The sequence below is a fragment of the Pogoniulus pusillus genome, chromosome 13, assembly GCF_015220805.1.
Source record: "Pogoniulus pusillus isolate bPogPus1 chromosome 13, bPogPus1.pri, whole genome shotgun sequence".
Lineage (NCBI taxonomy): Eukaryota > Metazoa > Chordata > Aves > Piciformes > Lybiidae > Pogoniulus > Pogoniulus pusillus.
The window spans coordinates 1,795,025-1,812,130 of NC_087276.1; the positions used below are offsets into that span (position 1 = coordinate 1,795,025).

The following is a 17,106-nucleotide window of genomic DNA, read 5'->3' on the forward strand; positions in this document are numbered from 1 at the left end:
GAGCGATTGCACGAGATGATCCCCAAAGGTCCCTTACAACCCCTACCATGCTGAGAGTCTGTGAAAAGCTGCACAGAATCACAGAACCAAGCAGGTTGGAAGAGACCTCCAAGATCATCCAGCCCAACCTAGCACCCAGCCCTATCCAGTCAACCAGACCTTGGCACTAAGTGCCCCAGCCAGGCTTTGCTTCAACACCTCCAGGGACAGCAACTCCACCACCTCCCTGGGCAGCCCATTCCAATGCCAATCACTCTCTCTGACAACAACTTCCTCCTAACATCCAGCCTAGACCTCCCCTGGCACATCTTCAGACTCTGTCCCCTTCTTCTGTTGCTGATTGCCTGGCAGAAGAGACCAACCCCACCTGGCTACAGCCTCCCTTCAGGGAGTTGTACACAGCAATGAGGTCTGCCCTGAGCCTCCTCTTCTGCAGGCTGCACACCCCCAGCTCCCTCAGCCTTTCCTCACAGGGCTGTGCTCCAGGCCCCTCCCCAGCCTTGCTGCCCTTCTCCAAACACCTTCCAGCACCTCAACATCTCTCTTGCATTGAGGAGCCCAGAACTGGACACAGCACTCAAGGGGTGGCCTGAGCAGTGCTGAGCACAGGGGCAGAATAACCTCCCTTGTCCTGATGCCCACACTGTTCCTGAGCCAGCCCAGGATGCCATTTGCCCTCCTGCCCACCTGGGCACACTGCTGCCTCAGCTTCAGCTCCTCTCTACCAGCACCCTCAGATCTCTCTCTGCCTGGCTGCTCTCCAACCACTCTGTCCCCAGCCTGTAGTGCTGCTTGGGGTTGTTGTGGCCAAAGTGTAGAACCCTGCACTTGGCCTTGTTCAATCTCATCCCATTGGCCTCTGCCCACCCATCCAGCCTGGCCAGATCCCTCTGCAGGGCTCTCCTACCCTCCAGCAGATCCACAGCTGCTCCTAGCTTGGTGTCATCTGCAAACTTACTGATGCTGGACTCAATCCCCTGCTCCAGATCATCAATAAAGATATTGAACAGGGCCTGCATGTTCTTCTCCCAGTTGCTGAACTGGGTGAGAAGGAAGAGGCAGCACAAAGCCCCCCGGTACCACATGGGATCAAGTCAGCTAAAGGAATACAGAAATGGTTTCAGGTATTACACTTCTCTAAGAGTTAAAGAAAAGCAGGGGGGGAAGGTTCTTCATTTTAAGCAGGACACCTTTACACTGATTTTATAAGAGCTCAGCCACAGATGGCAAACATGAAGCAGAACCAGGCTCTGCATGAAAGCATTTTAAGTAGGAAAAAGTGTTCTCTGCCATAAAAGCACAGGTACCCTAACGGCAGCTAAAGCCTCCCCCTCCCCCACTACAACCCAAAGACATGCAAAAAGCAAAGGGAAACAAAGGGATCACTGTGCAAGCAACATAATTGCAGATATTGAGTTTAAATAATACCTTCCCAACTAACTACCTACTTCCACTCCTCCCTGTGTCACCTGTTGACCTCTCCTGCTTGGCTGGGGGTCGGACACTCCTGCCTGCCATTGTCCCCCGGCCCCGCACCATGGGGCACAGTGGGTGCAAGCAGCCTCCCGGGGCAGCTCACCTGAGAGGCAGAAGGAGCCTTTGTCGTAGATCTGAATCCTGTAATTACGGGGATTATGGTGGTGGTGATCAAATAGCCGGCTTCTGGGAGAACACAGAGCCTTTCAGAAGCTGCAGGGGGTCAGGGGCACAGGCACATCTACAGCTGGGGGCTGGCGACAGAGGAGTGGCTGCTCCCACCTCAGCGCCCACCCTCCACACACAAGAGGCTGGGGATGTTGCAGGGCTCAGGCATCAGGCTGGCAGAGCTCTCAATCAAACACCACCAGCAAAAAGAGGGTCACGTCTGAGGTACTGCGTCCAGTTCTGAGCTCCCCAGTTCAAGAGAGAAAGGGAACTACTGTCAAGAGTCCAGCAGAGGCTACAAAGATGATGAGAGGCCTGGAGCCTCTGATAAGGAAAGACTGAGGGACCTTGGGGCTGCTTAACCTGCAGAAGAGATATACTGAGAGGGGATCTTCTCTGTGCTTATCAGTATCTGAAGTGCAGGGGTCAAGAGAATGAGGCCAGCCTCTTTTCAGTGGTGCCCAGTGGTAGGAAAACAGGCAATGGGCATGAACTGGAAAACAGGAGATTCCATCTGAACATAAGAAAAATGTTCCTTCTGGTGAGGCTGCCAGAGCCCTGCACCAGGCTGCCCAGAGAGGTTGTGGAGTCTCCTTCTCTGGAGAGATACCAAATCTATCTGGACATTTCAGTCGGGGGTAACTCGCTGTGTGTGACCCTGCTTTAGCAGAGAGTTTGGGCTAGATAATCTCCAGAGGTGCTTTCAACCCTCACCACACTGGCATTGTGGGTTGTGTGAAATGTATTCTGCTGTTGACGGAGCAGAAGTCAAATCAATCTCTCCATTGGAAGAACTTCACTTTTAGATGATCAGAGGATTCTGCAGGACCATCTTATTCCAACCCATCTGTCTTAGAAAGTTGCTCTTTTCTGATTTAGACTCTCCCAAATCCTTTGCAACTCTATTTGAGACACTAGTTTCAGTCAGTGCTCCTGCAGTGCCTGGTGTAGAGAAACATACACTATCTCCTGGACGCTCTGCTACAGATGCGATCTTAACCTCAGCAAGTTTAAACCAAGCTTTGGGCAGATCAGCTCTTGTGTTAACACAAACACTGTGGTCACAGGACAGAACCAAACAGCTCGAGTTGCATGAAGACAAAGACCTTTAATATGTTCTGTTGTAAAGATGAATTTGGGGATTTGAGCAATGAAAAAGTGTAATGTTAAATAAGCAGTAACAACCCAGGGTTCAAAAGTGGGCACCTGGAGCACTCCTCTCAGCTTCCACACTTGGCTCAGGGATGCAGAGGCCATGTCTGCAGGACAAAGCATGGGCTTGATTGTACTATTCTGACTTTTAGGTCATGGCTAGATTACAAAACCTCCTCCTGGGGACTGTATGGACAAAAAAGCCTTTTCTTCTCTGAAGTAATTTTGGAACAAAGTACAATTATTTTGCTATTAACTTCTGCTGATGTAGGAACATCGTGAAGTGTCCCGAAAGCCCACACCTCTAAATGACATGAATAAAGTGGTTAAAACTGTTAGAGTAATGTTGAATATTAAACTAGATTCTGTTTATTGAGAGCTACTGGAGAGCTGTGCATTGAGGAAGGCTACTAATTAGCAAAGCACCATGCATTAGTATGCACAAAGCAGTTCCAGTGTCCTAGTATTTTATTCTTCTAACTAAGTGTATCCCCTTCCACGGCCTCTCTGAGACCTACCAGTACTGAGTTCTATGACACCTCTGAACCCACAGCCACAGAGAAACTTGCATCTCCACTCCCACCAGTGCCTGGATCTGAATTGTTTCCCACCTGCCCACATGCTCTTTGCCACGTGTTTGTCCAGGGTGAACACTTGTGGGTAGGTAACTGAGGAGACAGCCTGGGCGGTGAGAAGACCTGGCTGAGTGTGCACTCACATCAGCGAGTCTGTCAGCTACCTGGCTCCAGGCAGCCTTTCCTCTGACAGCTTTATAGCTGATACTGAAGAGAATCAATATGAGGGCAAGGGGTTGACATTTCATTTTCTAAGGAGTGATCCATTGAGGGCCAATCACCAAGCAGTGTTTATCAGCCTTGGGAAACGATGGGTTTTTATAGAGGGAGGAGGAGATGGAATCATCTCAAAGCAGCTCAACAGGCTCAATTCTCCAAGGTGGCGACTCATAATTAGAAAGCCAATGTATCCTGCTATCAATCCTGCCTTAAATAATAAAGTGATCAATAAAAGCAGAGAGCAGATTAAGTCATCAAGCTCGGTGATGCTATTTGCTGTTGCAATGGCTTTTAATAAACCTGTCTCTCCACATTACATTTTCATATGTTCTGCTCTCCTTTCCTCCTGTCAGCATTGAGAGATGAACACCCACAGAAAGCTGCAACAATGCATGCCTGCTTGCCAGATATTATAATCATGCTGACTTAACTGCTCTTTAAGACGATTTAAAGTAAGAGCAAACCAAGAGGAATCTGTGCAAGTTTATGGCTGAGGCCATTAAAACTGATCAACAGGGACAGACAAAATGTGCATCTCTCAGATCCCAGGCTTCAGACGCAGAAATGGTACATCCACTTTCATCTCAGAATTACACTGAAGCAAAATCATGCTGACCTTTCTAAATGAGGCTGAACACAGAAATAAAGACAGAAACACTCGTGCTGTGGTTCTGCTACACTGTCCTCCCAGTCACAGGACTGCTTCTGATGCCCGGGCTGAACGCAGGAGAAGGAGCAAGTACTCTGGAGAAGATAATGGTTCTGCTCTGCTGAAATAACCATCGATCCAGTCTGCTTGCTACTGTGTATGCTGCTGAATGACCGTGGCTTCTGTTTTACAGTCACATCCACTCACGCTGTAAGGACTAACCCAAAAGACAATAAAGACTCGTACAGACTAACACAAAAATCACAGGCAGTCCCACGGCTTAGCTGACAACAGGGCAGCTGTTTATTCCCTGTCTACCAGGAGTCACTCCAAGAAAAACTACTGTACCCATATCCATTAAACTTAACTTCCAGCATCCAGAGATCTCTAGCTGGCTCTCTCCTCAATGCCCAGTTACTGTAATCATCTTTGCATGTGAAGGGCAAATAGAGCTGGAACTATTGCCGTTGCATCACACGCTGTTTGGTACTAATGTTGAGAAGATCAAAGCTACATGGGAGAAGGCTTGTAATGCAAATTTACTGTTTATGATGCTAATCAAAGAATTTAGCTTTGTTTGGAGAAGACAAAAAACTCCCTCATGAAAGAGAGAAGGGGAGAGAGAAGCTTAAGTTCTTACCTCCTGCTGATGACAAAGGCTGCAATGAGAATGACCACAAGAACAACACTGCCAGCCACCGAGACAAGCAGCACTGTGGGATTGGTACCATCGCCAATGATGGGGGAAGGAACTGGAAACAGAAAAGGGAGCATTAGGCGTCAGATACCTCCAAAAAAAATCAACCTAGGTAGCACTGAGGGAGGCTTTCTGGCTTGCAAAGGCAGTCTAGAGTAGCACTCAAATCTACTTTCAGGCCTTCATTACATACTTAGTTGACACAACTTTCCAACAGGGCTGTAATTAGCTGAAGATGTGAAGTTTGATAATGATTTGGGGAACTTCGGTTGGCTGGGAACAAGTGGACACTCCTCTGACTTCTACCCTTCAGTGTTGCTCAGAGGATATAATGGCTTTTTTTTCCCCCTAATTGCTTTCCACTCTTCTTTCCTCCTCTCTTTTCTCTTTGTGGGGCCAGCTGATCACTCCCCAGCTAACACTAAGAGATCAAGTTATTTTACAATGTCTGCCCTCTTCCTGCTGGATTGATGATCTTCATCTGAAGGATGTTTCTACTATTGTACATGACCTTAGATCCATTTAAGCAGACCAGTACATCCAAAACAAAATAGACTTGGTCACACTGCCCTCCAGACACCAGAAAGCAAATATTTTGGGGGCTAAGTTTGCATGCTTCCTCAAGCAAAGTGAAAAGCTCTATGGACAACATAATTCAAACGTTCTGTCTTCATATGACTCACTAAGGAAAGGTGTAAATAGGTGAGCTGATGCAGCATACTTAATTGATCTATACCAAGAGCTTGCAAAGGGTTCTGCTGTCATTCAAATGAGACATTCCAAATGCATGTGTCTCCTTACACCACAATAAAGTATTGCCCTTGCTAGAATCTAGAATGTACCATATCCAAAAGGAGGTCTCAGATCAGATGGATGGCATCACCAACAGTCATGGAAGAACACTGTCCTCGAACATACACTCCACAGCCCACGCAACCATTGGTAAACTTCCAGCACACAGCTCAGTTACATCTGCACTGTTTACTTAGGGCAAGACAAAGAAATCAAGGGGCATGTCGTTACCTGTGTTAGTTGTGAACTCGAACGGCCCACTGAAGTCTCCATAGCCTGCTGCTGTCCTTGCCCGCACATGAAACACGTATGAAGTCAGGGGGTTCAAGCCTTTGATGTCTGTGTTCCTGGAGGCTGTCTTCACAATGCGATAGCTGCGCTCATTTTGGTCCTACCAACAAAGAGCACAGGGGTGATCCAGTGAAAATGGATGGCTGTACTGCGAACCATAGAACCCCACTTCCTTGCCAAAACTGTCATGAAAAAACAAGGTGAGTAACAGGGTTGGAACTCTCAAAATACATCCTGAGGGCTCTTGCTGTTGGCCTTGCTCAATACCTCCTGAGCTGCATGCCGCACAGAGCTCTGAGCAGGTCAAAAAAGGAGATGAGGAGGTAGTCTGATGCTCATACATCACTGATTATTTAAGAAATCACATAATGAAATCCTTTGGAAAACAGCCAAGCCTTCAAATAGAATCCTCTTGATGAACAAGCAATATTTTACTCACACATGCTGGCACTTTCTTTTTCTTCCTACCAGGCAGAAGCCATAAAAAAAAATTAAGAAAGAAAGGGCTAAAAAAATATCTTCCAGCAAATCCATTCTTAAAAACTGCTCTATTTTTGGCTGGGAAATCCATCAGAAAATATAATCATCTAGCTCCCCTGCAAATCGGATGCCTTTTCCTGCATGTGTTAGGGAGGCAAGCAGGGATTATCTTTATTAAAACAATTCAGAAGCAGGCATACACATGGACGAGAGCACCGACACAAGCAAGACCAGGTAATTGCTCCTTTCTGCAGAGAGCCTTCAAGTGAAATAGCTCTTTTCATAGTTCCATAGCTGAGAAGTGATTTGCAGGAATAACATCTCCCTCTACCTGGAAAGGCTGAAGAATGTAATTTTCTTTCCTTATTCTCTATTTAAAGCCATCCAGCCCACACTGTCGCTCCCAGCCGAAGCTATCGGCAAACAGATCTAATCATTATTACTGTGTTAGATACTTCGTTATTACACTTCTGTCTATGAAGTAAAGCTAATGTCTCACTTCTGCCCAACGTTATTGATTCTCATTATTAATATGCTTGCTACAAAAGATGAGTTTCTAGGCAGGAAAAAATAACCCACCAAACTCATACCGTAGAGCTGGAACAGCCTGAGAATCTTCTTCTTTCAAGGAACCGTTCAAGTGGATGAAATCCTTAATTGGATTTTACGAAACCGAATCTATTGGTTTTCAAATGACAGAACTCTATCTGGGAATAAACTGCAATGGAATGAAGCAAAAAGCCCTTTCTCAACCCAAGTCGGGCTCCTTGTCCGATTTTGAACCATACCTTCTCGTAGTATTTGACTTCGTACTCCAAGATGACTCCATTTGGCCTGTCGGGTTCCAGCCAAGCCAAGGCAACGCTGTGCCTGGTGATCTCTTTAGCCTGGATCAAAGCAATAGGGGACGGAGCTGCCAGAAGAAAATAAATACACATAAGCAGTATTTTAATGAGGAACATGTATTTTTAATCATAGCTTTCACAACATGAGCACTACTAGAACCTGGGGGGGGGGGGGAGGTGGTTAGAAGCATTAAGTATTTTTCCTGTTCTCTCTCACAAAATTACACGTAGTCCTCTCTTGTTCTTGAGCAATACTAGATTGCTGGATTTTGAAGTAACAATTACAGTTGTCCAAATACTGCCACTTGCATGACACTCAGATATAAACCTCCACAAGAGGCTACGGTACTAAAAGAGTCTGCCACAGTTTTGTCCTTTGCTAGGCACAGTGCATGCAGACTTTTGTTTTTGGTCCACAGTGATTCTCCCCTTCTATCGCTGGAAATGAACTGATGTCACTTCATTAACTACTTGCCTGAACCATGAAATTCCTGAGGGACCTATTTACTCTTCTCTAAAGCTGAGAAAATATTGCCACTGAGTTAAGTCAGAATAGAGCTGAATACATATAAATTTGGACCCTCCCAGGAAAACCAGGAAACTTACACTTCAAGAGCCTGTGCCAGTTAGTTGCTTCAGAATTTCCCCTGCTTATGCCCAAGTCTGCAAGCAGTCCCCCTGGAGAATGAAGCACCTCAGCACCCAAAGGCCAGATTCTGGCTTTGGCAGACCCTTTCCAGGCAGAAGATAGCCAAGACTTGTCCATTGTGCACCAAAATGGCACCATCTGACCCCATCCCACGTGGCAATATTATTGATGCAATGAATAAAACAGGCAGGATTATGCTGCCAAGGGTAAAGGCTGCCCAATCTCTGGGAAAAACTCTACCTAGCAACAAGATGAACTCAAAGATCCTTTAAACTGTATCTGTGCGTAGTAATAAGGGCTGCAACGAAGAAGATAATGGAAAACATCTCATTGTGTGCCCTGCACTCTCAATAGAGCCCCTGCTAATGCTGAAGTTCAGGGTTTTGCCTGGCCGGAGGACAAAGCGTTCTCCCTTTGACTGTGATAGCAGCAGATTCACGGCTGTGCTGGGGGAGCAGGCTTTCTAAAGCTTCATGAACCCGGCTGCCCCTTCCTTGCTGTTGTGTTGTTGTGTGGTCACGTCTCTAGCCAGCTGTTATCAGGCTCTTTTGATGCTGACAATAGCTGGTATAAATGCTGGAGTCTCCAGGGATAAAAAGGGACATTCATGAAATTTTTAATCTTATCTAACAAAGCTGTCCTGTATAACCAGAGATTAGAGGTCTTCCTAAATTGAATATATTTCTTCTTTTGTCCCCCAGAGCTGTAGCCATGTTGCTCTTTTTTCCTCCCCTTTCCCTTTTTGTTTTGTTTCTCTTCCTGCCCTTAACTTTGGGATGACTCTCCATGAAAACATTAAGAGAGCAAAAAGTATCCTTGAAACCTGTATCCTTGAAAACTACCAAGAAAGGCAAATAAATAAAACAGTCACAATATATGAAAGGAAAATTGAATGTTGAAAGCCTCAAACCTACTTGACCATATCAGACAGTTCTGATGGAAGGGAAAATCACCAGTAGATGCCGCACAGTCACAAAAGGGTGTCTCCTCTTGATGTGAAACCATCAGGGAGCCGCTTCCTGATTTACTGTTTGACAGTTTGGCATCTCTGTTAGAAATGCCTCCAGAACCTTCCTCTCTTTTCCCTTGTCTGTCTCTCACATGCAAAGGCAAATACTGGATGACAGAGGAGACTATAAACGCAGCCAACAGGGAGGATCCTGGTGCACTCCATCACGTTAGATCCGTGGCATGACTGAGAACCTGCTTAATAGCCTCCCGGTTCCTCAACGATGACTTTTTTTCCCCCATCCTCTTTGCAGCAAGAATACTGCTCAGCTAATAAATTAGAAATCAGATTTGTTCCCCTAAAATGCACACACGTATGACATTACTGATGAACCAAGAGGAGAGAAACCCGCTTAGTTAATCAGTGCCTCATACAGGGCAGACAGGCAATTCTTTTTTACTGAGCAGCTGTCACTTATGCTGCTCTGAACTCAAGAATTGCAGGGAGAAAGTTCCCTTTCTTTCCTTTATCCTCTTTTTAACCTCCTTGGTTTCCCACTTCATTTCTGCAGGCATTTCTATTTATTGCGTCCTTCAATATTGGGCTGCTAAGTGCTGTATGAAAGCGCATTTCTTCTCTGCTGTAAAATGGCTGTTTGCAGCAGAAGAATATATATAAACTGCTCCTTTTGGTGAAAGACACTTACTTTTATACAGTTTAACAAGTGCTTTCTCATCTCGCTCAGAAATGGACAGCAGCGCACGATACTGGAATAGACAATGTGCTCCTGTCCTCCAGGACACAAAGAGGACTTGCGCCTTAACTCCTTTGTCACAATCGCAGTTGTGTGTGCCTGCTCTGCTTTCCCTTCATGCAAATTCAGCCTACTTGAATATTAACCTCCTTTGTTCTGCATGCCATAGATGAGAAGTTTGTTTCTGTGCCATTTTGTTCTGTCCAGGCTGCCTTTCCACATGCTCCATAGAAATCCTTAGGGTGCTGGAGTCCAGTGACAGCATGACGTATCAGAACTGCAAGAGGCTGTCCAGAAGCTCTTCGACACCTGTGTCACACATGGTCAGCGTAACAGTCTATGCAATAAGGTGCTGAGCTGCAGGTTTGGACCTTGAGGAACTAGGCTCAGTAACCACGGATACCCCAATGCATAGACAGAATCTTACAAATACTTTCTTACTTCTGAAAATAGTCATAGAATCACAGAACCAGCCAGGTTGGACCTCCAAGCTCAGCCAGTCCAACCTAGCACCCAGCCCTGCGCGACCAACCAGACCATGGCACTAAGTGCCTCATCCAGGCTTGGCTTCAACACCTCCAGGCACGGCAACTCCACCACCTCCCTGGGCAGCCCATTCCAATGCCAATCACTCTGACAACAACTTCCTCCTAACATCCAGCCTAGACCTCCCCTGACACAACTTAAGGCTGCTTGCCTGGCAGAAGAGACCAGCCCCACCTGGCTACAGCCTCCCTTCAGGTAGCTGCAGACAGCAATGAGCTCTGCCCTGAGCCTCCTCTGCTGCAGGCTGCACACCCCCAGCTCCCTCAGCCTCTCCTCACAGGGCTCTGCTCCAGGCCCCTCCCCAGCCTTGCTGCCCTTCTCTGGACACCTTCCAGCACCTCAACATCTCTCTTGAATTGAGGAGCCCAGAACTGGACACAGCACTCCAGGGGTGGCCTGAGCAGTGCTGAGCACAGGGGCAGAAGAACCTCCCTTGTCCTGCTGCCCACACTGCTCCTGAGCCAGGCCAGGATGCCATTGGCTCTGCTGCCCACCTGGGCACTGCTGCCTCATCTTCAGCTCCTCTCTACCAGCACCCCCAGCTCCCTCTCTGCCTGGCTGCTCTCAGCCACTCTGTCCCCAGCCTGTAGTGCTGCTTGGGGTTGTTGTGGCCAGAGCGTAGCACCCTGCACCTGGCCTTGTTCAATCTCATCCCACTGGCCTCTGCCCACCCATCCAGCCTGGCCAGGTCCCTCTGCAGTCCTAAAATTCAGGTTTATTTTTCCCCCTGATTTCCAGGACCCACCAGCTGACCTAGGACATATATAACCAGAAGGGTATACAAGATTGGTCAGTGGAGTCCAGTACAAAGAGAATGTCTCCACTGCCAGCTCACCACGACAACCCAGTTGGCAGGCACAGCCTTCTGGGTGAGTTTCTGTGAAATACTCACATTCTTTGTTCTCTCCATTATGCCTTTATATTGTCTCTTACAGGTGATGTGAAACTAAACATGTAACAGGTTGTAAAATGATGCTTTGATCACGAGCAGAATAAAAGACAGCATCTTCTTTTCTATGTGCGTGGGCTGACAGTTCATTACATACACACATTCCTACACAAAACACACTGAAGACAGCTTGACCACGTACACAATTCAGATGTTCACACAATGTTTCAGTCAGAGAGTGGGGGAGTGCTTTTTACTCAGCTTTTTGCACATTCCTTCTCCCTCGTATTTAAGTATCATAGAATCAACCAGGTTGGAAGAGACCTCCAAGATCATCCACTCCAACCTAGCACCCAGCCCTAGCCAGTCAACCAGACCATGGCACTAAGTGCCTCATCCAGGCTCTTCTTCAACACCTCCAGGGACAGTGACTCCACCACCTCCCTGGGCAGCCCATTCCAATGCCAATCACTCTCTCTGACAACAACTTCCTCCTCACATCCAGCCTATACCTACCCTGGCACAACTTGAGACTGTGTCCCCTTGTTCTATTGCTGCTTGCCTGCCAGAAGAGCCCAACCCCCACCTGGCTACAGCCTCCCTTCAGGTAGTTGTAGACAGCAATGAGGTCACCCCTGAGCCTCCTCTTCTCCAGGCTAAACACCCCCAGCTCCCTCAGCCTCTCCTCATAGCGTTTATGTTCCAGGCCCCTCACCAGCTTTGTCACCCTTCTCTGGACACCTTCCAGCACCTCAACATCTCTCTTGAATTGAGGGGCCCAGAACTGGACACAGCACTCAAGGTGTGGCCTGAGCAGTGCTGGGGCAGAAGAACCTCCCTTGTCCTACTGGCCACACTGCTCCTGAGCCAGCCCAGGATGCCATTGTCTCTCCTGCCCACCTGGGCACTGCTGCCTCATCTTCAGCCTACTACCCACCAGTACCCCCAGGTCTCTTTCCTCCTGGCTGCTCTCAGCCACTCTGTCCCCAGCCTGATTTGGAAAGGCAAGACTTGTTTCTCAGTCCCCATCGCTTACAACAGCAAGCACACAGACTGTACCTCTCAGCCCCAGCTCCACCAGAAGAGCCCATTTCACCACGACAAGGTATTTGGGTGTTCAAAACGAGGTCCCCTTGAACAAAAGCACCAAATGTGACTTTCTCTAGTTCAAAGCTCAGCAGTTCCGCTCCCTTACCAACCCCACTCCCTACTGATGTGAACATTGCAGTTTTCCTTTATCTGCTTCCTCAATGACCTGCCATTAAACACCTACCAGTAGTTTTATTACTGTGGTTCGGAGCTTGCGGCCCACAGAGAGAGAAAGAGCACAGCTGCACTCCAAAGCCTTCACCCTAATGCCATAAAGCCATATCCCAAGGCTATGAAGTGCTGAATTGTAACAGTTTTGGGGCACTTTAAAGGATGGTAGAAGCCAAGTGTCAGCTTTTCATTACTGCTCCAAATTAGGAGAGGGGGGGAAAAAACCAGGAAATAAATAGATGCAATAAAGTCTTGGCCACGTAGGCATCCGTGAGTGAAAACAGCCCTTTCTAAAGCTGCAACACACCAGCACGCAGATATCAAGGACCTCACAGTGCCCAGTGTGTTAGTGAAGATGCCTCCTTAACCACAGCAGGCTTTGCTTTCCACTCCCCATGATATGAATTCAAATGGATCGTGTTTACTCGAGGGGTCTTTGGCTGACTGAAAAATATCCCCACAGTTTGTACATTATCTCAGCTAAATTCAAACAACAGATTTAAATTTAATTACTTGAAGCTTAGGGGTTTTTCATGCTTTGCCTTCTTATTTTCCCCCCTCCCCTCAATTGCACACAACACCACTTATTTGTTCTTATCAATGGCTATGTGCTTTGTCAAGCATCAAAATTAAATGCTTGAAAGCGCTAATGATGTTACTATGATTAAGGGGTTTTACCTTCCAGGGTAGATACTAAAAGCCTGCTCCATTATTAATTACTCAAAAAAAAAATCTGAAAATTTAACACTGAAGAAAAAGTCCTCTTAGAAATCAGAAGAGGACCATAAAAGATTGTCTCTTAATTGAGACAAAAGGCGCTGAGAAAGCCTGAAACATGGCAGGTTGCTGTTTCTGAGGGTCTACCTGGGAATATTGGATTTTACAGTGGGATTCTCTAAATTACATTATCAAATAATCTCCCAGCACAGAAAGGATAGACAACACAGAGAATCAAATATGGGTTTAATCATGTCTAAAGGCTACATTTTTCCAGGGCAGATTCTGGCAATTTTATTCATGTAAGAGAGCAGCTTACTCTACTGGCTGTCACACTGACTCAAATCAAGCTAAGGGAGAAGTACCCAGCCCTGTTGAGTTACACGTACCAGAATAAAGCAAAAAGAAAGCAGATCTGCTCTCTCCTGCAAGGCTGCTGTTTGGTTCCTCTTCCCACTGGCCCTTTGCTTGCTGTTCTCTCCTGTTCAGGCAGAAGTGCTCCTGTTTCTGAGCACCACCCCCCCTGTGCTTGGAGAAACGGTTTGGCAAACAAAGGGGAATGCGTTTTGGCTTAACCAACTCTCCAAACACATACACAGCTCCATACAAGTCACATATGTACATAAGGATAAGCCACAAAAGGCTTCTGCACATGTGAATCTATGTGCACACACAGACTAGATGTCTGTGCACATCTGAAGAGCCGAGCTAGAGGCTGGCACCCTGGTTCTTCCCTGCCTCTATGACAGCTATGCCTCTCTCCTCATGACCAGCAAACCTGTGGGCTGGAGGTTCGCTTTAAAAACTAACCACAGGCACATCTTAATTCCTTTCATTATTCCCTCTAAGTGGAGCAAACACTTGTACTAGTGATGATTGGGCCAGGTTAGGACTTGGACAAAGATGTAGAGGCCTGATTGCTCAACCGAGCCACTGGAAGCTTCCCAAGACATTCCCGAGTCCTCTGTCTTCCCACCGTCTGCCTCTCCCTCCTCCAGGAATGATGACTGGCAAGGAACACCTCCCAGCTTGGAAACTGAGACACGCCAAGATCCAGGCCAGCATTTCCAAGCTTTAGCATTGAAAGCAAAGACTTTAAATCTACGCCACTGGAGTAAAGTGCCCAAGGTTATCCACCCACACACGAAAATCCCAGCTGAGGCAACGTGAAGCGGCGTGACAGCTGAGGAGCTTGGCCTCTTTCTCTCAATCCCTTCCACCAGCCATAATACTTCTGCACTAAACCTTCCCTCCCCGTTACTAGAAATTGAGCTGCTCAAGAAAAGCACCAGCTCAGCCACGGGGTACTCTCACAGGACACTTTCATCCCAAAACGACAGGCACGAGGGATCCTCCCTTTCTTTCCAAGCTTCATTGCCAAATTGCCCCGAGAAAGAAAAGCGACAAGCTCTCCAGCCTAGGGACCAGCTCTCATCACTTATGCTTGCAATGATGTGTTCATCAAGAAAGGGGCTAGAAAAGAAGATTTTAAAAGACTGTTAACACAGCATTATTATGCCTCAAACATTTCCTCCATTTTCAAGTTTTCATTTCTTGCCTCTCCCAAAAGAACCGGAGCTGCAAATCCTGCCAAACCACAAAAGCTGGCTTCGACTTGCATCAAATCAGAAGCTTGAAGGAAAACCCAGGCTGTTAGCAGCAACAAATAGTAGTAACTGAGGATTATTTGAGTGCTGTATTTTTACCACCCTACTCCTGCTTCAGTTCTTGAAGACAGGCAGTGTGTATTGGAGACAGAGCCTGTGTATTTTTCGAGTTGCCCATCCACTTCTGTGTCAGTTTTAGCACAGACAGCTCCAGCGTACCAGAAACACTCTAATTTAGAGCAAACCAATCACAGGAGCTGAGGTCTGACCACAGTTCCTAGTGGCTTACACCAGGAACCGCAGAGCTGCTCCAACCCCCCTGATCATTTTAGTGTCCGTCTTCTGGACCTGCTCCATAGGGTCCATGTCCTTGCTGTGTTGAAGGCTCCAGAGCTGGACACACTACTCCAGGTGAGGTTTCAGCAGAGCAGAACAGTGGCAGTGCTGCTTTGGATGCAGCCCAGGCTGCCACTGACCTCCCTGTCTGCAAGCTCACACTGTTGGCTCATCTGCAGCTTTTCATGCACCAGCATCCTGAAGACCTTTTCTGCAGGGCTGCTCTCCCCCGGCCTGGATTGATAATGAGGATTGTTTTGACCCAGGTGCAGGACCCTGCACTTGGTTTTCTTGAACCTCATGAGGCTCTCCTGGTTTCTGAGCTTATCCAGATCCTTCTACATGCCATCTCATCCCTCTAGCAGGTAAACAGCACCACTTAGCTTGGTGTCATCTGCAGATTCACTGAGGGTGCACTCGAAGGATCAGAAATGGCCAAGGCTGGGTGCTAGGTTGGACTGGATGATCTTGGAGGTCTCTTCTAACCTGGTTGATTCCATTGATGAAGAAGATTTTGCACACCCAGGACATGGCTCATTTTGGCTTTCACTTTCTGAGGACCAGATCTTGACAGCAAAACATTATTTTGCAACACTGCCCCCCAGTTCTGAAGGCCAAATACCAAAGTCAGCTAACGCACTGCAGGGCTGGAGTCACTCCAGAGATCTGAATCTACAACCTGCGATCCCAAAGACTGCCTTAAACCCGGGGACCAGAGAATCTGTGCAGCATTTAGCAAGAGATCTCTATTATCACTCAAGCATGGGGGCTGTTTAGTCTGGGAACTGCTTGTTTTCTTTCTGCTAGTTTGCTAAGAAATCCTGTTGGCATGTTCTGACAAGGATAACTTCACTGCTGCCAGCAGAAACACGGCAGAATATTGTGTGTTTCCTGTACGTACGAATGCCAGCTTAAAACAAACAGGAAAACAAGGCTCCGAGTTGGGAGGCAACTGAAAACCTGTCTGAATGGCAAAACCACTTACAAAACCCAGCACTGAAACACTCCTAAATGCTTAGGCTAGAATGATTAACGCAAGAAGGGCGAACGTCCCTAGCACCCTGAATTGCTCTAAGAAACTCTAGAGCTGTAAACAATTTGAGCAGATGGGGAATTAGTCAGCAGCTGTCTGACCTGAGCAGGTTTGGAGCTGCTGGTCACACAGCAGGTCATGCTGCAGTTACTCTTCCCCGTAGCTGAGGTTAGAATCTGACTCAACATAAACAACAATACATTTTTGTAGCCTAAAGAAGGCAGTGTCGATGGGAGGAAATGGACTGAAATTGCACCAGGAAAGGTTTAGATTGGATGTGAGGAGATATTTCTTCACTGAAAGCATCATCAGGTGCACCTTATGTTGGATCATGAGATGCAAAGGCAACAGGCCATGCAGTCCAGACAGAAATTGCCACAGCCATGGCCAGCAAGAACAGGGAAGAGATTGCCCTTCTGTACTCAGCACTGGTGAGGCCACATCTCAAGTGCTGCATTCAGTTCTGGGCCCCTCACTATCGGAAGAACACACTGATGTGCTGGAGCATATGCAGAGAAGGGCAGCAAGGCTTGTGAAGGGCCTTGTGCATATGTCCTACCAGGAGCTGCTGAAGGAGCTGGGGTTGTTTTGTCTGGAGAAAAAAGAGGCTGAGGGGCATTGCTCTCTACAGCTATCTGAATTCAATTCAAGAGAGATGTTGAGGTGCTGGAAGGTGTCCAGAGAAGGGTGACAAAGCTGGTGAGGGGCCTGGAACATAAACCCTATGAGGAGAGGCTTGAGGGAGCTGGGGGTGTGCAGCCTGGAGAAGAGGAGGCTCAGGGGTGACCTCATTGCTGTCTACAACTACCTGAAGGGACATTGTAACCAGGTGGGGGGTAGCCTCTTCTGCCAGGCAAGCAGCAATAAAACAAGGGGACACAGTCTCAAGTTGTGCCAGGGAAAATATAGGTTGGATGTAAGGAGGAAGTTCTTCCCAGAGAGAGTGATTGGCATTGGAATGGGCTGCCCAGGGAGGTGCTGGAGGCACTGTCCCTGGAGGTGTTGAAGCAAAGCCTGGATGA

General features: G+C 47.3%; 1 protein-coding gene across 1 annotated transcript in view; it reads right to left on the reverse strand.

The window, feature by feature from the left end:
* The window catches only part of EPHA4 (EPH receptor A4), a 132,949-nt gene that overhangs the window by 26,147 nt on the left and 89,696 nt on the right, over positions 1-17,106 (reverse strand). Inside the window, exons 6-8 of the mRNA XM_064152761.1 lie at positions 7,288-7,412; positions 5,960-6,119; positions 4,880-4,991 (exon numbers count right to left, since the gene is read on the reverse strand). Of these exons, the coding sequence (XP_064008831.1) occupies positions 4,880-4,991; positions 5,960-6,119; positions 7,288-7,412 (397 nt within the window). The remainder of the gene's footprint in view (positions 1-4,879; positions 4,992-5,959; positions 6,120-7,287; positions 7,413-17,106) is intronic.